Here is a 20,875-nt window from a genome sequence, read left to right as displayed (position 1 = left end):
CAAAGCAGCATTTTTAAGCTGTGTTCGATCAGTGACCAGCACTGCAGCTCTTCAATGAAAATGAAACACAGAGACATTTTTTATTTTCTTCTCGATTTATTTCATAAATTTCAAAGTACGTGATTCTATGACGACTTTTATGTTTGATTTACCAAAATACAAAAATTTTCCTAACAAACAGAACCATTCAGAAACTCAAAGACTCATATCCATACACACTTGTAAACTAGAATCCAGCGCCTGTCAGATCATCGTAGGCACGGTTCCAGACAGTTCAACAAATCTCAAGACGAGCCTCTTGGTGAGAGTGTATTTGGGCTCTGGCATCTGCCTGCTACGTATCAAATTATGGGTGTTGACCTTCCTGTTCACACGCGTTAAGACGGTGAGGATGTCTTCTCTGTTCGGGCTGCGAATAAAACAAGAAAAAGAAAACAAATTTATAATTTATGCGATCTGATTTGCACATCTTGGCAACACAACACCAAAACACAGTATAGAAGACCAAGGTTGCTCCAGACCTGGAAGACTGGAAACATTTTAAAGTTGATTTTTCTGGACTGGATTATGGCTGGCTTCCCGCTTCCTTTGTGCTAACTAGCACAAAGAAGTTAGCACAAACTACGTTCAGGGTCAGCGAACAGCAGGTCGGGTTCTGGCCGCCATTTTGTGGCTTAATGCATAGCTTAAAACCTGTTATTTTACTTTTTGTCCCTGACACCTGCTACTTTTCTTTAAGACTTACTGGTGGGTCACTGACAAAGTGTTTCCAGGGGCCTACTTAAGGAGTGTTGGAAAACGTTTTTTAAAGAAACGAAAATATATTGAACAGAAAATATCAACCGATGCATACCAACATGTATTCATGCTAAAATTAGTTTGTTCAGTGTTTATCATATTTAAATAAATATTAGGCTCACTTGTGCCTTTAAGTAATGGAAATATCTATCTATCTATCTATCTATCTATCTATCTATCTATCTATCTATCTATCTATCTATCTATCTATCTATCTATATATAATATATATATATATATATATATATATATATATATATATATTACATATATATGTTAAATTGGGTCCAACCGATGTTTTATATATATATATATATATATATATATATATATATATATATATATTCTTAATTTTTCCTCAGACTACTCCATAAAAAACAAACAATAAAACCACAACAACAAATTGAACTTGGTTTAAGTTGCTTACAATCCAACAATGGCGGTAACACTCAAAAATTATACCAGACCTTTGCGTGAACTGGAGCAAATACTTTACCACAAAAGAAACACACCTCACCTTTTAGCTGCTTTTTCCAGCTCCTCGCAGAGTACCTGGATGTATATGGAGCCATCTTCTGTGTGCCGATAAGCGTTGTTGTTAGGCACTGTGGCCATGCCAATCAAAATGTCTCCATCCTTAGAAGGACAACTTGCGTCCGAGAAGACAGAATTGGGTGCCGTCTCTTTGGATGGGTCATCCTGGTTTGTCTTTTGAGTTGTCGCCGAAGGCACCTCGTTCTGACATGCCTGAATGAAGAAGAGTTTGGGCTTCCCAAACAAGGAGGAAACGTTCTTGAACGGCTCAAATATTTGTTCCAGTGTCACTTCCTTTTCATCAGTGCCAATGATGGCGCCCTTTTCTCCGTGGGATAGCACACACACCACCTTACAGAGGATAAGAAAGAAGAGGGGGCAGGGAATTATTCCCCAGGTGTATCATCTCCTAGTTAGACTTGGATTTTGATAAGTTTAGCTTAAACAGTAACAACTAATCAAATGAACCTAGAGGATTTGAGATGCGCTGGAACAGAGGAACATCCAGCTAACAAATCAGCAGCAATCGTGTGATCCTATCAAGTCAAAATGGGCCAAAAATCTCTCAGGACAAGAATGTAAACTGTATTTTTTTTTAAAGTTTTTTTGTACTTTCTTTTTTTGTACATACTTTTTGAAGCTGCCACTATATCATTACAGCATGTTATGAGACAGATAATCTGTGAAAAATTGAACTCCTCTGCCTTCTCAGTGCTGACTAGAAACAACCAATCCAAGTGAGCCAAGACCCTCCCCTTAGCTCTGATTGGTTGTTTTTGGTCGGTGCATTTCCTCAGGCAACAGCAGTGGCTTAGGGAGGAGATGTAGGAAACCAATCTTTTCGCAGATTATCAGTCTTGTCACGACATGATGACAGTTTTAACAAATATGTCAAAAATTTAATTTTTCAATAAATGTTACATAATAGACATCAAAGACAGTTCTAAAGAAGGCAGTCTAGTCTAATAAATTTAGCTGGTAAATGTGAGTGTATGTGATTTACACTATTTAAAATACATAAATAGAAAACCGTTGTATGTACCGGTCAGAAAAAAATCCCTTACCAGGGCATCCTCCTTAGAAAAGTCCCTCTGGCTCAGCTTGTTGAGCGTCTCTGTAATCTTCTTGGCCGTCAGGTCTTTGTGTAAGACCGGAACAAAGCCGAAGCGTTTGAACAGCTTGCTCAGATTTTCTGCGTCACACAGAAGAAAAATCCAAACCAAAGCACATTTAGATTCATGACTTCAACAGGCCAGTAAATGCAACACATAAAACTTTATAGAAGTACGCAAATCAGGACCGAAAGTCATTTCAAAAGTAGAAAAACCCACCGTTGTCCTTTTTGCTTCCAAGACGTTTTTTGTATTTCAATCCCATGAAGTCCTCATTGCTGATGATCACACACAAACCTCGAGGATTCTGGTTCAGACTATAGAACTCGTCTACCTACAGGACAAAAGTACAGAGCCCGCTGAGACAAAAGGCCTGCAATTAAACAAAAAAATGATAGAAGAAGCAACTCGGATTGTTCAAGTCAATTACGTCTTCAGATGGCGTCGTCGCCTGTTGCGCACTACAATCTGGACCTGAAAGACAGATATAAATTGTACTCATTTATTTTAAATACAGCAGCATAAACACATCTTTGTACTTTGGTCTTTCGCATACAAGCACTCCGTTTTCCTAGATAGTTCCTTAAAGCTAAGTTCTAGTAGCTTAAATAAGTGTTTAGTTTAGTTGTTAGAATGGCTTTCACAAAGTGATGCGTTTCCAAAGTAATAAAGGTTTTCCTGGGTTTTGCACCAACTTGCCTATGCCAATACTGTGATTAAGTCTAGCTGGATATGTTCAATTTCTTCAATGCCACATAGGAAGTCCTAATTTGGCAATATGCTCTGAATTTTGGCAACTTGTTTTTACCCGTTACATGAAAAGTCTTCTTTGATTGGGTCATCAAAGTCACATGTGCTATCTCTGTCTTTGGCTCTCATACGTGACTTGTACGACAAAGAATCGGAAAGTAAGAAACTTTGGACCATGAAGAGAAAGTTAGTCCTTCTAAAATTATTAAATCGCCAATTAGCCTCTTTCTTTGGTTAACTGAGTCAAGTTGGGAATCTCTTGAACTCTGGCAGAAGAGAACTGTCACCTTACACCCCATTAAGGGAAACGTAGAAAGACCATCTGTATGTCAGAGCTACACGCAAACAATCTTTATCACAAAATGTTTCATGTTTACCTGTGGGAGGGAGCACGTCTTTGTACTTTTTGACAGTTTCAGCCAGCGGTCTATCCCCAATGTTGATCATGAGCTCGTGGAGTTTATCGACGTTGTTTTTGGAGATCAGACCTGCCTTCTCCATTTCAGCAAACACGTCTAAAGCCGTCTGTAATATTCAGAGAGAGGAAGGTTCTTGGTTTTTCTTTTACTTAACATTTTCACAAATTTCATGGAAACTACAAAGCGCCATCCACCACCGAGCCTGTCACAACAGAACACTTTGCTGGACGATAAGTCATCTTAGACGTTATTGCGATAAACGATAATATTGTTCTTTTGAGACCGTTTTCAAGTCTATGATAATGCAAGGACACAATCTATAAGGCCACCAAGCTATAAATTCTAATTACCATTTAACACTGGAGCTTTACATTTTAAATATCCAAAATGACTAAACAAAACAACAGAAACATTCCATATAAGGAACTGTGAAGTGTCTGTAAACAAAACAAAGTTCTTTAAAACGAGACTCAAACAAGGGCTGGTGGAGACTGACTGAAGACTTTTGTCAGCCAGTTTTTGGTAGAAGGAGAGACAGAATAGAGACAAACAACAAATCATGTGATTCAAAATGATGGGAGCTCCTTTTAATTTATCATACGATTAATCAAATAACTGATTTATTGCGACAGGTCAACATATTGTTGAAGTACAAAGTAATGATTTTAGGTAATTATTTGCTATTCTGAATGACAAGCGTGGAAAGTTGACATTCAAAGTGTGCGGCTGTGTGCGTGTGTTCTCACGCTGCTCTTGTCCAGGTGTCGTTTGGTGATCTGATCGTTGACTAGAAACTTCAACTTCTCCACCTTGTCATCGGTCAGATCCTCGTGTATTTTATACAGCATCAACCTTGGGGTGAGAGCAGACAAGTTCAAATGAAACAAATTGAAACTTATTCAGTTCTGCTCTAGTGTCTACAATTAGAACAGAATTAAATCTAGTTCTGTCTTTGTGTCTGCTTTTCTATCCCTTCTTTCTTGTGTCCTTCATTTTGTAGTTTTTCTCGTGACTTCAGTTCCTTCCATCCTCCCCTTATGTCCTCCTTTATGTGTCTTTCTTGTCCTTTCTTGAATCTTTCTGACTTACTTTTCTTTGTGTCAATTTGCTGTTTTTCATAAGACTTATTATATTGTTGTTGCACAAAGGGACAGCAATGAAATTGGTAACAAGATGTCGCTTGGACACCGGAACACAGAAAAAACACTGAAATATCACAGGAGTGCCTATAAATACAGAAATAAATATGCAAACAATTTATTGCTAAATATATATAACTTAGCATCTTCAGGCAGTCTAATTGTTATTCCTCTTCCCTTCCTTTGTTTTGCCCTTCCTCATGTCCTTATTCCTTCGTTCCACTTCCTCCTTTCTGGTTTCTTTCCTGTGTCATTTCTCCCTCATGCCCTTTATAGGATCCTTCTTTCTTTCCATCCTTCCTCGTGCCCCGTTTCACTTTCAGTCGTTTTGTCGTTATCCCCTCTGGTCTTCTTATCCACTTCTTCTTAGTGTCTTTTCAAGATGTCATATTTAGTTTGTGCCAAAAGTATAAATACCTGCCACGGGTGCATGGCAAACATGAGTGTTTTCAAATGTAAAATCAACGTAAAGGCCTGAGAACTCGGAAATGTTAATTTTGGAATGCTTTGTGCACAAAATGTGGAGGAACCCTGAACCTCATACTCAAAGTAACAAGCCAGGTACGACTTGATCGACACTGCTACATCAGGACCCTTGTTACCTGTATTGAGACAGGTAAGCAGGAGAGGCGTCCGTTTCCTCCCTTTCTCTGCTGTCGTTTTCCAGCACTTGGCGGAGATCTGCTCGACGGATGGTGCGGAACAGCTCAGCGAGGAATGTACTATTCAGGAAACCTTTCTCCTCCAGTTTCACAAACAAGTCCCTTGCACACTTGATCTGCGGGACAAACAACAACAACAAAAAAAAACACTGAAGTTTCTCTGCTGAGGAGAGAAACGTCAGACGCACTTATGCCGCTCACCTCCTCAAATTGCTTTCTGTTGATGATGTCGCTACACAGGAAGCACAGGTCGGCTACCTCTCCAGAGTCCAGGTTGTCGTCAATCCGGGACAGCAGTCGCCTGTCCATCTCCGCCATTAAAGCTGGAGCTGCTGGGGATGAAGATTAAAAAAGAAGAAGGAAAAAAAACATAAATAAGAGCGCATCTGTGAAAAGGTCCCAACAGGATAAGTTTCTTTCTTTTCCATCAGACTGATAAATTCCAGCAAGCGAGGACTTTACTGACTCTCCTTTTCTGTGATGAACTAATTTTGGATTCTTGTTGTAACTTGACTTGAACTAAATCTTTGGTATGCTCCTAGAGAAACTACATGGAAACACAGCACGGTGAAACTGGACAGAAAAACAGGAGTACTTCCGCATTAAAACAATGAACTCCCATCATAACACACAGAGGCTGTTATGGATTTTGGGTTTTTTCGTATGTAACTTGATTATTTTTGTACTGCTGTTAGTGAGTCTGTAAGTAAGTAGTTCTGAACTATTAGTTCTGAACATAGGGCAACGAAAAGGGCAACGAAAAACATAGTTCAGAACTAATTAAAAAATAATAAGAAGAAAAAAGTCGCTAATTTAAATCAGTGAAACGTTTTATGTTCTACATTAATATCACGTATACATCAATTCAGCTTACGTCGTAATGTCGTCACTGAACAAAAGTAAACTTTAAATCGTTCCTACTAAAAAAAGAAACTATTTCAGTGACAGAAAACGTTTTCACACCGCACTAGGCATCACTGCCTCTCATTACCTAACTTTTCAGGAACTTTGTCACCCCGGGATATCGAAGTTTGAAACTACAATACTCACCTGAAGCCGACGGCTGACGAGGTCAAGCAAAAGCGACGAAAAGAAGAAAAGTCTCTCCAGACGTTGATAACTTGGTGGGAGTAGGGGGCGGGGGAATTTCTCCTCGAAACTAAAACACAAAGTACCGAACTGGGTGGTGGTCATGAAAGCAGCTTTTCGCTGAGTGGAATGAGCTCGTTTCACTTTCAGAGGAAATGAGCGCGTGTTCAGACCGAGCGGTCAGCAGAACGTCATCGTCGTTCAGCACTGCGATTCCGTTCTTCAAATTACGTCACGTTGTCTTGCTTTCTTTTTTCCCTCTTCTACTTTTTAGTTATTTATTATTAGTATTATTATTATTAGAAAATTAGTCTACGACAGCTTCATTTGGGATGCTTGGTAAACGTTCGTAATATTCACCAAAACACTCCGGGCTTTTAATGTTAAAGGTTTTCTCTGCTTTTCCTGTTTTGCGTTGCGAAATCAGACAGTCAGAAGACGCAGAAACATCCGGAAGGTACGTCATGGTTGCCGCCATGTTGTGAGTGGCATTTGCTTGGAACGTAAGTAAGAAAATCCTAAAAAAAAAAAAAAAAAAATTGTTCATGCTGTCTGAAGTAAAAGCAAAAATAGTATTAAAATATTTTTTTTCTATACCAGAATGATGTTATTGCGATGGTCAAGGTGGCACAATAGATTTAAAAAAATAGTTCCAACATTTTCTTATCAAGAAAGTGTGTAATATCTGAAGCATGTCACGTAGAAACTATTTTTAATGGTTAAACACGTTTACCTGGGTCTACATCTTATGTGAAAATAAAACCATAAATGAGGTAAAAAGAGAAAAGGCAGAAACCAATCTATAAATGATTGCTTTATTAAAAAGACAAATATTTCAATTTACACATACTGAAATCAACACAACTCATTGCTAATGAATAGCAAAATTAAATATTTCTTTAGTGTTGTTTTGCAGAAATCCTTAAATATAAAGAGTCTCAACACTGAGGATATTTAGAATATAATTCCAAATACGTCAAACGGCATAAAAATCGTTTTAGTGTGATTTAAGTTTTTGACGGGTATTATTAGTGTACCAGTCAGAGTCTTGCCTTGAATCTCAGGGAGATTCTGCGAAGAGACGTAAAGACGTGGGTGACAGCAAAGAAGGATTTTGAAGTAAAAGACTTGGAGCTCTTCACCAAAGACAACATTTCATAATGCCAGTGGTAACATCCAAAAGGTTGGTCAGCAATTACAGAAAGTTTAGGTCAATTGCTGTTATGCCAATTATAACAATAACTGATTATTTACATTATTTATTATTATTTATGAGTAGAGCATAAATGATTTTTGACAAGAAAATTTTTTGCTAAAATGCAAATAAACAGAAATATTTGTAAAAACAATACCCTTTGTGCACTGTCCCATCTTTTGTTAGATGCCAATGACATTCCTTGTCTTACACAACTTCATGGTTGTATGAAAATTATTTTAGATTCGCGAGTCAGTCAGTTCAGTGCCCGTATCAATGCTCTCCCTATGCATTGTTATGGGCAGGCCCCAACTAGATCTCTTGCTTCTGACTATTGGTTACATTTGTTGTGAATTGGCGCTTAATATGTAAACTGAATTAGGCTGAATGACAATAATAGCATGTAAGAGCAACGATAAAGAAAAAAATATAGGTGAGAAGGTCGCCCTCCGTCCCTTACAAGACCAATTAGACGGCTTCACATGAATGCTGTTGACTCTTCCAGTGATTCATAATAGAGGTGGTCTGAGTTAATCTAGCGTGAGGCTACTTTCACCCTCATTATTTTTCATCTTATTTTTTCATATTTGCTATTAGCTGACAAGGCAGAACCTGGGTACTCACCCTCATTTTGTTTTCTGTCTTTTGCCACACACACACACACACACACACACACCACACACACACACACACACACACACACACACACACCACACACACCACACACACACACACACACACACACACACACACAACAGGCTTCTAGTAGCTTTCTGAACCAGTGATGTCACTCATTCTCTGTGACATCACTGATGACTGTGATTCATCTCCCTTTATTTCCAGATTCCACAGAGCAACTCATTTGTTCTACATTTTGGGTGGACTGAAGAAGAGAAGCACAAACACGGTTAATTTGATTTATAGGAATGGCTGCCAGTTAGCCTTCTAGCTTATCTCAGGTCAGCATTAGCATTATATCTTAAATTGGGTATTAGCTAGTTCTCTTGCTTATTAGCCATGTTTAGTATATTGAATGGAGTACGTCAATTACAGACAACATGCTAGTGATGGCCCACATGCCATCACTGGTATGGCATTTGTATTTTGGCAAATTTTAGCTTATACATTAATTTTAACATACTGAATGGTTCAAGACCATGTTAGTCAAGTTATTCAAGATTTTATTGTTAAGGTTAGCATTGATACAAATTTTTTGCATCAGAACGCTGGGTCCAAACCAACAGGTACCCTTTGGCAGGCCCCGGTTAAATTTCTTCAGAAATTTTCTAGTTTGGATTTGTTATTTTTACTTTGTCTCAGTGATTACTTTGTCAATAAAAATGTATTCAGATTAGGTGCATGTCAATTTATTCAGAAAATTTAGGTTCCCTAAGAAAAAATGTCACGCACAACAAAGCTGACTCATTTTTACAGCAAAAAACATGCCAGAATACTCCACAGAATAGTCTATTCTACTTCTATGGAGAAACTCCCTCCACATAGTGAACCCAGAACTCATGAACTCAGAAGAACTCATGACCAACCAACCTATAACAGTTCTCTTTAAAACAAATCAGTTAATTTAGATCCCTTAGATTACCAAGTATGCCATTTTAAAGTTCCCCTTCATACCTTAAGGAAGGAGTGGGTAATCCAGGTCCTTGAGGGCTGGTGTCCTGCAACTCTTAGATGTCTCCCTGGTCCAACCCACTTGAATCCAATAACCGAATCACCTCCTAAGTGCAGTCAGGTTCTCCAGAGTCCTGCTAATGACCTCATTATTTGACTCAGGTGTGTTGAAGTAGAGACACTTCTAATAGTTGCAGGAGACCGGCCCTCGAGGCCTGGGGTGCACATCACTGCCTTAAGGTAAACTAATTAAAAATTACAATGAAGTTTATAAAAGCACTGACGGGCATCAAGCAAGGAAATAATGTTTTAGATGTGGGTGACGTTCCAGCTGAAGCGTTTCAGGCTGAGGGGGTTTTCCGGTTAGACTCCGGGGGAATGGCAGGTGGAATAAGGAGGGAAATATTCTCGAGCAAACTGGAAGACGTTGTCCGGTTTCACAATCAGCAAGTCCTGTATGAAATCTGACAGGAGGGCTCGGAGCTCTGGGTGCTCCCTCAGGTATGAATTGTGTTCTGCCTTCAGAAAGTCCTGCCACAGCGAGAAACAGGGATGCAATTAATACTCTTCTGTTCGTTGGGAAGGTTTGCGATTACCTTGACCGACTTTAAATAAATAAGCATGCAATAATAAGTCTTTGTTTTGTAAAAACATCACTGGTTACCTTTTTATCCAAATACAGAGAGTACAACTGCATGTCTTCCTGCCACACCAGAGGGACCTTCATATGGCCTGACACAGAGAGAAAACAAACAAACATAAATGATTCCTCTGTCAACATAGCTCCTCTTTGGGATATTTAGGGTCATTTTGTATCCATGCATTACATTTTTGTCCCATTCTACTTCATTTTTGTACATATAAAACAAAGCATTGTGTACCCATGCTGTGAAAAATTTATTCATATTGAAGTTTTTTGATGATCTGAAACATGTAAGTATCATCTAAAAAAGAATAACAGGAGAAAGTTGTAAAAGGGAAATACTCTTTTTAACAGCACTGCATTCATGCAGTTAGTTCTGGATTGGCTATTTTGCAAATGCCAGCCAAAAGAATTCAAGTACCATTGTGCCTATGTATATCAGCTTCTGAAGTTTCTTTATAATCTCTTAGATATTGTCACCTTACTAAAAGTTTTTTTTGTTGTTGTTGCCTAAAACATATTTTGCAAAGAAAAAAGTGGTTTTTATTTTTTACTTTTAAACAAAAATGACTTTTGGACAACTGGAATATGATAAAATTGAGATTTTACGACAAACTAAACTTAGGGAGCTCTTGCTGAAATATCTTTTTTTTCAGAAGCACATAACTGAATTTCCTCTCAGAAAATTATTTTCTTTTATCACCTGACAAAGCATGCACAAAAACATCCTGTGAACAACGGCTCATTAGCTCATCAAAGTAATGGAAGAGGTTGTGTAGGAAACTACAACAAGGTGTCAAACTTCAATCATTTACCTCTGTATTTCTTTGAAAGCTCCTGCATAACCTTCATTGTGACTGGAGATCCCACCTGCTTTCTGCTGGCCAAGTGACTAATAACAAAAAACATTTCAGGCAGATTAAAACCTCAATTAGATCATTTTCCAAAACGATTTTAAACAGTAGTTTTTACTTGTTGCAAGCCAAATTTCTTCTACTCATCCTAATCACGAACATGAGCTCACCCGTTGTCAAGGAAGTAGCAGTGCCACGTGGAATGGTCGGCATCAGCGGAACCAACCATCCTCTCAAGCCCAAATACCTGCACGGTCTCACCGTGAACCTGTACTTTCTTCACGCCCAGTTCACTCTGTTTGTGCACCAAAACATCACGGTTTAGCCCAACATGCTAACGTTCTCCTGGCGCACGCTCACAGCTGTAGTTACTTACAAAAGTGGTTTGATTTATATGTAAACTTTGGTCCAACATGATGAAGACCATGTTCTTTGGAACTTTCTTCCTCAGAGCCATGAGACGCATCAGTAGCATGCTGGATCCCTCGGTGACCAGGCCACTCAGGACAGACATGGGATAAGTCACACTCTCCTCCTCGGTCACGTCCTTCGCTCACATTCATTCCAAGAAAAAATACAGCCACGGGTAATCCAACAGCCAAAGGCATGCTATTGTCTGCCAGGTGTCAATACAAAGACGGGTTGATGCTAAAAATATGTTCAAAGCTCTTTATAACACTTGGCATTTCTTCTGTCTTGTGAAACAGAAGTAATGTTTTGAAAATTATGGTTTTAACATGACAAAATGTGCAAAGGTTTAACTATATGAATAGTTTTCCAAGGGCATTGAAAACACAAGAAGCGACATTGTTCATTTTTACCTCTCCCATGGCGGTGAATTTGTTGATCACCATCATTTTGTCACGTTGCATCATGTGACTCCTCTTCTCAACATTGTAACTGTCGAGCTAAATAAGTTTTTAGAGAGGAAAAGCAAACTGTTAAAACGATAAACTTTGCTATAAACAATTAGGTTTTTTCTTAAAAGTAGGCACATCAAAGTTAAGTGGCTGCTTAAGGCCTCCACATCACCAGGGGGCCCTCAAGAGCAAAAAACAAGCGTAAGAAAAAAAAAGAACAATAAATAATGTAAACTAAATACTATTACACATGAAAAAGTAACAGGTTAGCAGGCTATTTGTGTTGGTACACAAATAATAGGCTAATTTCTTCTACTGTTTGGGAAATATAACATATGTTAGTCTGCTGATGTTAGTTTTAAATAGTTAAAATAATGTGGCACATTTAAATACCACCTTGGATTTCAAAATGTTAATATTTTTAATAATAACACCGGTACCATAAAAGTTAATTACAAATGGTGCTAATAATTGACACACAGGCTGACATATTAATGATGGAGCATCTGTTGCTCAACTGTTTGCATGGTTTGTGGGGGGCTTAGGTGGGACCCAAATGAAAATCTGCATGGGGCCCCAAAGAGGTTTGGTTCGGCCCTGAAAGGAGGTGATGCTTAAAGGGCTCACCTTGACATACTCATGGTAGTCTTCCTCCAGGACCTCCAGGTCAGCGGTGAGGTAAGCTTAAAAGTCAAGACATATAGTGATGTGCAACAAAGCACACCTGGAACCGTCACTTGATGGATAACCGATCTCACCGGTCACCGTTGTTCCACAGGGAGAGCCGTCGATAGCTCCGTGGCTCCGAGCATGCAGAATCACGCAGGGCTCCAGGGCTCTGTGGGTGAACTCCACAGACACGCCGAACTCCCCCAGGACTCCGCCGCTATCAGCCAGCACCACCAGAGACTCTGAAAACACACACCTCTGCAGCTCCTCGGGCTCTGGCAGAACACACAAGCCACAGCTGGCACCACCAAACACCTGTTCTGGGGTTCTTCCAACCCGTGTTTGCTGTTTTTAACACAGAAGTGGGCGTGTGAATGTCAAATTTACCTATGGAGATCAAGAAATTGACAGCCTCCTTTGACGCTTTTAGCTCGTGCGCATATTGGGACTCTTCAGCGACAGCCTCTTCTGAAGCTTTGAACTCTTCTTCGAGTTTAGACTCTCCGGAAACAGCCTCGTCTGAAACATTTAGCTCTTCTTCGAGTTTGGACTCTCCGGAAACAGTCTCGCCTGAAACATTTAGCTCTTCTTCGAGTTTAGACTCTCCGGAAACAGTCTCGCCTGAAACATTTAGCTCTTCTTCGAGTTTAGACTCTCCGGAAACAGTCTCGCCTGAAACATTTAGCTCTTCTTCGAGTTTGGACTCTCCAGAAACAGCCTCGTCTGAAACGTTCAGCTCTTCGGCGGCAGCTTCCTCTGGCGCTTTTGGCTCTTCGTATTTGAACTCTTCAGGGACAACCTGGTCCGAAGCTTTTGACTCGTCGTCATGTTTAGACTCTTCGGCGGCAGCCTCCTCTGAAGCTTTCACCTTTTCCATAGGTTGTGACTTTGTAGCGACAGTAGGAGCGGCGTCCTCCTCCTCCTTTATCGACTGCATTATTGTATCGCTTTTTGTCCCTCCGGTAGTTTTACAAACTCCTCACGAGCAACGGTTCAGTTGCGACGTTCTCTCCAGCTTCCATTCGGGTTGTCATGGGAACGACGCCGTTTGTCAGCGCGCAGCCGCAGTAGAATCCGGATATACAGCCAGTGAAACCGAGTTTTTCCATGTTTCAGGTCAATTAAAGGGCAAGAGAACATTTTTTTGGCTTGTTTTTAATTAAACATGAATAAAGCATCTACACATATATATTTTTTCCTCTAAAGAAAAAAAAAGTAACAATGTATTGTTGCTAATTAAAATGAATTAGGAAAAGCAAGGAAATGGTGGAAAAGTAACAGCGAGACACCACCAGAGCTCTGAAAATAAACACTTGTTACAAAATGAGAGTAAACGAATATGATATGCGACAAAAATAGTGTTAGGCAGGGCATGTCCATGCAAAAACAAAGGAGGTTCGGAGAGCCATCAGTTGATCGCAGTCCCAATAGTTTCCTTTTCCCTCTCTTGTATTTTAAAGGGTAAACAGTCTGACTTCGGTCTGCTTTCTTTGTGGTCCCATTGCTCCTGACAGAAGTTGTGCAAGTCTGGTTTGTGCCTCCACAGGTGAGCCTCCTTACAGCCAAATAATTCTAAGTTAATGGAATGAATGAAAATCAAAAGCTTTCCTAAATTGGTTACGTTTCTTCTGAATTTGACGACAGTCATAAAAGTGATCTTGCTTCTGTTTGCAAATAATATTTAGGCACTTGAGCAACATTGGGTTTGTTATTGGGATTTCATAACTTAAATCTACACATGTAGGCTTACAATGCGCATTCACATTATGAATATGTTAAAATTGAAAATTAAGCTGTGCAGTGACTGATGTGTGCCAGAATGTGATATTTAGAGCAGTTGTATATTTGGCATGTGTACTTATATGTGTTTAATAAAGCACACACTTTTCTTTTGGCTCTTTTAAATTTGGAAGAGGAAAACAAAAGTTGAGACTAAAAAATTAGAGTGGAAAATACAGTATTCTAAGTGAATTACACACACTATACATTTTTCAGATGCATAGTGAAAAATACATCACTAAACATACATTTAGAGAAAGAATGTCCTCAAGGCCACACTCTTCTGCAGGCGCTGTCGGACTTCAAGTGCAACGAGGCATCAGAACGAGTTTCTTCCTCAGAGTGAACTTCACTTCAGGTGCCTGTTTTGCCCGGCCTGTGTTATATTTGGAGCCCTCCTTCTGGCCCACTGCCTCATTTACTCGAAGCAGGATTGAATTAAAGTCTTCACCTCTGAAATTAGGAGAAGAAAAAAAAAACATGTCACCATAACTCAGTGCTTCTCAAATAGTGGGGCGGGCCCCCTTTGGGGGGCGCGGTGCGATACCTGGGGGGGCGCGTGTGATCCTGGGGAACAGGCTTTTTTTTGGCCGAACTAGTATAAAGTGTAATTGCGCACAGTAGGCGGCAGTGGCGCTCTCATTGTTACGTCTGTCACGTTTGCGACAGTGCAACATTTTACGACTTACAAGACAACAGGTTTGCCTTGGTTAGCAGTGTTAAGTCAACAAAAAGCTCAGACTGCGTTCTGTCTATGGCCTCCGTTATTCAACAACCCCCAACATGAAAAAGTTTTTAACAGGGATGAAAAGAAAAGCGGAGAGAGACAAAGATAATGAGACAACAGAAAGTCAACCGAAAGCTAAGAAGAGGAAATACGACGAAGCGTATTTAGCGCTTGGCTTCACTGTGACTACAGTTGGAGAAGAGGAAAGACCGGTGTGTTTGCTGTGTCTAAAAATGCTCGCAGCGGACAGCATGAAGCCAAATAAATTAGCGCGTCACTTAAATACGTTACATCCCAATCACGCCGATAAGCCGGTAGAGTTTTTTCAGCGAAAACGTGCTGAATATTGCCAACAGTCATCCCGCTTTGTGAAGGCTACTTCAGTAAACCATCGAGCGCTGCTAGCATCATATAAGGTGGCGTACCAAATTGCGCAGTGCAAAAAGCCCCACACCATAGCAGAGGAGCTGATACTGCCTGCAGTAGACATGGATAGTCACGGTGGGGAGTGGGGGGCGCGAATAGTTTTCTTCTTGATATGGGGGGCGTAACGGAAAATAATTGAGAAGCACTGCCATAACTGCATATAGAGTAGAACAGAAAAAAATCCTACATCAAACACAAAGAGGGCATTGGTCATACTGTTAGAAGTACAAATTGGAAAACATTTTACATGAGATCTACCAGACATAATGAGTTACCTGGGGCAGTGCAACTCCAGCTGGTCACACACCGACTGTATAAACCAGCTTCCACATGTTGGGTCTCTGAAGGAGACGTAGTCTTCAACAGTGGAAACAGCAACGAGAAAATCTGCTTCCTCAGGAATGGATGTTGCACTATCCTCCTCCACCTCTTTCAGCAACACCCCTCGTTGTATTGCCAACGGCTTCTCGTTTTGGCAGGCCTGAATCAGGAACACTTTGGGTTTGCCGGCAAGGACTGGCAGCTTACTGGCCACAAAAAGTCTTTTAATTTCTTTAATGACCAGAGGCTGTGAGTCGACCCCAAAAACTTTACCCAACGACCCGTGGCTCAGAATGCAGCAAACGAAGGCGTCGCCGTGCCGAACCGGCTGCTGGGGAGCAGAGAGGCAGCCGTCGCACCATTCCTGAACTCCCAACTCCGGTAGCTGGAGTTGCATCTCCTCATTGTGAGGAGAGGCAACTACCTTCAGTGTCTGTTCCATCTGGTCACCGGTTTGGTCGTTACACATCAGCACCTTGAAGCCCAGCCAGCGGAACACCTTTGCAAGTCGCTCTGTGGGATTTTAAAAAAGTTTTTTGAAAAAAGAGAGGAATTAAACTTGACCAAACATGAGAAAAGTTACATTTTGAAAAGCAAACCGAAGAGAACATACCGGCATCTTTGTTTGTCCCCCTTCTCTGATTGAGGCTGTGGAAATTCTCATTGTTGATGATCAGGCAAAGACCAACAGGCTCGCTTTTGAGTTCATAAACCTCATCCTAAAACAAGAGACAGCATAACACATTCAAACTCAATTCATAGCAAAAACAACAACAAAAAAAAGTTCTAATCAAAATTTCTATATGATTCTAACTTTGTAAACCTTTAATATATCCAGATACATTCCAGAAAACTTGAATATCATGAAAAAGTTAAATACTGGAAGCTGACGACATCACACAAAACACATCAACTGCCTTGTTTCCATCAAACAACGCAGGATGTATTGGTGCGGTTTAAGACGGTATTTTGTGGTACGGTTTATTCAGGACAGTTTCAATTAAGGCTGAACAACATATCAGCAATATCGGTACCGCCTGATTAAAGCAAAGGAAATGATAAAACTAAAAAACAAAAAAGGTCTTTTTTTTAGTTTGAATTTTAACCTATCTTAAAATTCAAGGATCATGTTATGACTTTCACTGTTTTTCAACAAAATTACCAAATTAAATGAACTTTTTGGTGATATTCTAGTTTACTTAGAAGTATCTGCATGCTCATAAAGCAATAGTTCCAGTTAGTTTTTGTTATCAAGTTACATTATTCTATTTTCTCAAACTATCGGGAAATCAGGCTTGTTTTTTCATAATAGCTATTTAAAAATCCCATTATGTTGAGATGGCAATGCTTGAATTATGAAGATAATGAGTTAATGTATTCATTTCAATCCACAGGTCATGTCAGCAATGTTTCTCATTTGTTCAAGTTGTACAACATCTTTTATAGACCAATTTATTGCAACTGCACATCATCCCTGAATCTAACAACTGAAACGGACTAAAATGCAATAATTGGTCATTTGTGCCGTAGTTATAAAAAAAGACAAGTTTATTTGAAAGCAAAAAAACCAAAAACATTAATAACACGAGAATAATAAAACTATATTTCAAAATTTTCAAATTATCCAAACTGAAAAAGTGATACAAGCAAATTTAATATGTCATACTTTTGAAATCTTGCGTAGAAAAGTGGTCTTCCAGACTTAAGAAGTGTAACAACATTTGAAAATCAATACCTGCAATTATTCTCGGGTAATAAATGCAGGTAAACCTCTTATCTTTAATAAATCCAGGGTAAAACTAACAGCGTTGTGTAGAAGGAACTCACTCACCTTTTTCAGCCTTTTCGTCTCAGGCACCATGTCAGCTAAAAGTGAAAGCAAAACCATTGAATCTCTTTCCTCAACTTTTAAAACATTATAAACACCAGCATTTTTATTACCACTGCAAGGTGAGGTAACTTGGACCGGCTGGAGTAAAACGTCATGGAGATTTATGCTCTTCAGGTCAGGATAAGTTTCAGCAACGTCGTCAGTTTCCAGTAACTTCAGGAAGTTTTGGCAGGTTTCTTCTCCTTTATTCATCAGCTTGTCCACGAGCTCTATAACGTGGTCCTCCGCGTGCGCTTTGTTGATGCTCTTGAGATTGTTGTATTCCCTCGAAGTTATCAGCTTCCTCTCCTGAACTTTGTTGAGGATGAATGGGTGGTCTGAGCATAAAACCTCGATGAGTTTTGTTTTATTGCGCTTCAGTCTCTCCATGGCGGACATGACAGCGAGAATGACGCGCGAGAGTTCAAGTACACAAAACTTCAGTCGTCTGCACCTGAATACCTTAATGACAAGGCTGCTCTTGTTTCCTTTGAAGCAGGGTTTCTAATAGTGACAGGTGAGCAGGTCAACAATATCCTACGAGCCAGAACCAGGCGAACTTCTATTTTCACACGACTTGGACGGTCCAAAAATCCCGCCCGGTGGGTTTAAAGTCTAAAAGCTACAATGATGGACTTTTCCAGGAAGTGGAAATCCCGCCACGGTTGATGAGAAATAAAGCATTCGTAAAATATCTTGAGCCAAAGTGTTGGTGTTTGCTGCCCCCTCCTGGTAAAAGACTATACAAAACTATGCAATGACATTTCCTCAACAGGAGGCTTTCATTTCCTCGTGTAAGTAAAGAAACACTAGTAAGCTAAAAAAAAAAAAAAGAAAAGAAAGAAAAACTAAGTAAGTTTTAGTAAAAGAAAAACTCTCATTGTACTGTCTCCCGGTTCTTCTAGATGTTTCTTTTGCATATTCCCTAATAAGCACATTCATAAAGAATTTACGCACTATTTAGTTTGGTACAGTTACAATAAAACTGAACTGCACATTTTCAGTGGAGTTCAATGAGCCAAATTTACTGCCTTTATTTCATTTGAGTCTCATGCCTTCATCTCTACCTGGTCACTTTGCACCTGAACTCTAATTACCAAACACCGTAGTTTCAATTTCTCATCAACATTTCACGTGTTTAGCTTGATAGGTTGAGGCCAACACCTTCCATCTGGTGACGGTATTAGCCTGTTAGGTAATGGAATAAAATAGAAAAATGTCCAGTCAAAGTGTAGTCTTTGCTACCGTCTCATGTTTAAAAAAGGAAAGTATAGCAATAAGAGCAGTGAACTCGTTTTTTAGCACCAGCACCGTGGTGCAAGTTCTATGGTGGGATTAAAGCAGTGCTTCTCAAATAGTGGGGCGGGCCCCCTTTGGGGGGCGTGGTGCAATACCTGGGGGGGCGTGTGATCCTGGGGAACAGGCTTTTTTTTGGCCGAACTAGTATAAAGTGTAATTGCGCACAGTAGGCGGCAGTGGCGCTCTCATTGTTACTTCTGTCACGTTTGCGACAGTGCAACATTTCATGACTTACAAGACAACAGGTTTGCCTTGGTTAGCAGTGTTAAGTCAACAAAAAGCTCCGACTGCGTTCTGTCTATGGCCTCCGTTATTCAACAACCCCCAACATGAAAAAGTTTTTCACAGGGATGAAAAGAAAAGCGGAGAGAGACAAAGATAATGAGACAACAGAAAGTCAACCGAAAGCTAAGAAGAGGAAATACGACGAAGCGTATTTAGCGCTTGGCTTCACTGTGACTACAGTTGGAGAGGAGGAAAGAGTTTGCTGTGTCTAAAAATGCTCGCAGCGGACAGCATGAAGCCAAATAAATTAGCGCGTCACTTAAATACGTTACATCCCAATCACACCGATAAGCCGCTAGAGTTTTTTCAGCGAAAAAAATGTTATGCAGAGATGGATAGTCACGGTGGGGAATGGGGGGCGCGAATAGTTTTCTTCTTGCTAGGGGGGGCGTAACGGAAAATAATTGAGAAGCACTGGATTAAAGAAACACATAAAACCGTGTCCTAACCTTTAACCCTTTTACTGTTTGTGAACATAATGTAAATGTCAGCAATCGGTAAGTTTCAACTTCCCGTAACCGTGCTGAACTTCATTTGATCTTTTTGTTTTGGATGTTTTGTGACATCTTAGCTGAAGTGAAAACCAACTTAATGTCCCAGGTTTGGACCAATGGCGAGCCACTTTTACTGCATTCCCCAAAAATATTTTCTTCATCTACCTTTTTAACTATACCTCCTACACTTCTGTTACTCTTAAAGGGAAAGAAAAGACAGTGGTTTCTGATGTTAAATGTGACGTAAGGAGAAAATAGACCCACAATCTGGTGAATGATGAAGACAGGTTTATTTGTAGCAAAAATATATATATAAATAAAAGGAGAAAAAAAATCTCAATTTAAAATGTGTCAAATTATACAAACTGAGAAATCACTTAGGGGGCTGCACAGTGGCGCAGTTGGTAGCACTGCTGAGTTCCTGGGTTCGATTCCCGGCCCGGGATCTTTCTGCACGGAGTTTGCATGTTCTCCCTGTGAATGCATGGGTTCTCTCCGGGTTCTCCGGCTTCCTCCCACAGTCCAAAAACATGGCTGTCAGGTTAATTGGTCTTTCCAATTAACATGGTTGTCTGTGTTGCCCTGCGACAGACTGGCGACCTGTCCAGGGTGTGCCCCACCTCTGGCCTGGAACGCAGCTGGAGATAGGCACCAGCACCTCCCCACCCCATTAGGGAGAAGGGTGACAGGAAAATAGATGGATGGATGGAGAAATGATATAAGCAAATTGAATATGTCGTACTTTTAAAATCTTGTGTAGACAAAAGGACTTAAAAAGTGTAACTATATTTTAATATAAATGATAAATTAACATCTATAACAAAATATAGAACACCCAATTTTTTTATTGCCACTGCTCCTTAAATCGTCACGGAGCTCCATACTCTCCAGGTCAGGAAAAGTTTCCTTAACATCGTCGGTTTCCAGTAACTTCAGAAAGTTTTGGCACGTTGTTTCTCCTTTATTCATGATCTTGTCCACGAGCTCTATAACGCGGCCCTCAACATTCTCTTTGTTGATGCTCTTGAGATTGTTGTATTCTCTCAAAGTGATCAGCTTCATCTCCTGAGCTTTATTGAGAATAAATGGGTGGTCTGCGCTTAAAACCTCGATGAGTTTTGTTTTATTGCGCGTTAGTTTCTCCATAGCGGACATCACTGCGAGAATTACACAAGCGGGCATTCAAGTACACAAAACTTCAACCGTCGGAACCTCGAATATATTAATGTCGTTGCTTCGTCTTACGTCGTTTCAAACAAGATTTCTAATAGTTACAGGTCAACAACAACTTACGAGCCAGAACCAGGCAGCCGAACTTCTG

At 40.0% G+C, this 20,875-nt stretch overlaps 3 protein-coding genes across 4 annotated transcripts; all 3 read right to left on the bottom strand.

Moving 5' to 3' along the window:
* Nucleotides 1–82: 82 nt before the first annotated feature.
* casp8 (caspase 8, apoptosis-related cysteine peptidase) lies at nt 83–6,664 on the bottom strand. 2 transcript variants are annotated; one of them, XM_055032710.1, is made up of 10 exons: nt 6,465–6,664; nt 5,616–5,746; nt 5,355–5,530; nt 4,360–4,465; nt 3,572–3,719; nt 2,875–2,918; nt 2,664–2,778; nt 2,397–2,524; nt 1,316–1,683; nt 83–409 (listed from the first exon to the last, which is right to left on the bottom strand). In XM_055032710.1, exons 2-10 carry the CDS (start codon nt 5,730–5,732, stop codon nt 244–246), a joined length of 1,368 nt encoding a protein of 455 aa, XP_054888685.1. In that variant the 5' UTR covers nt 5,733–5,746; nt 6,465–6,664; the 3' UTR covers nt 83–243. The 2 variants fall into 2 exon arrangements, with proteins under 2 accessions (XP_054888685.1, XP_054888684.1); XM_055032709.1 differs by having other exon boundaries at nt 5,616–5,743.
* A 2,385-nt stretch (nt 6,665–9,049) lies between these two features.
* On the bottom strand, nt 9,050–13,432 carry catip (ciliogenesis associated TTC17 interacting protein). Its single transcript, XM_055032477.1, has 9 exons — nt 12,741–13,432; nt 12,443–12,628; nt 12,312–12,367; nt 11,646–11,732; nt 11,201–11,371; nt 10,995–11,119; nt 10,786–10,862; nt 9,992–10,059; nt 9,050–9,858 (listed from the first exon to the last, which is right to left on the bottom strand). The coding sequence occupies exons 1-9, from the start codon at nt 13,288–13,290 to the stop codon at nt 9,691–9,693; spliced, it is 1,488 nt and encodes a 495-aa protein (XP_054888452.1). The 5' UTR covers nt 13,291–13,432; the 3' UTR covers nt 9,050–9,690.
* Nucleotides 13,433–13,505: 73 nt separating this feature from the next.
* LOC129362322 (caspase-8-like) lies at nt 13,506–18,172 on the bottom strand. The gene is made up of 5 exons (XM_055033789.1): nt 17,548–18,172; nt 17,438–17,472; nt 16,220–16,325; nt 15,561–16,119; nt 13,506–14,585 (listed from the first exon to the last, which is right to left on the bottom strand). Exons 1-5 carry the CDS (start codon nt 17,873–17,875, stop codon nt 14,435–14,437), a joined length of 1,179 nt encoding a protein of 392 aa, XP_054889764.1. The 5' UTR covers nt 17,876–18,172; the 3' UTR covers nt 13,506–14,434.
* Nucleotides 18,173–20,875: the final 2,703 nt, after the last annotated feature.

The sequence above is a fragment of the Poeciliopsis prolifica genome, unplaced genomic scaffold (genome assembly GCF_027474105.1).
Source record: "Poeciliopsis prolifica strain line A6 unplaced genomic scaffold, Auburn_PproV2 SCAFFOLD008, whole genome shotgun sequence".
Lineage (NCBI taxonomy): Eukaryota > Metazoa > Chordata > Actinopteri > Cyprinodontiformes > Poeciliidae > Poeciliopsis > Poeciliopsis prolifica.
Note: the sequence above shows the minus strand (reverse complement) of the source record. Positions and strands in the feature narration are given on the sequence as shown.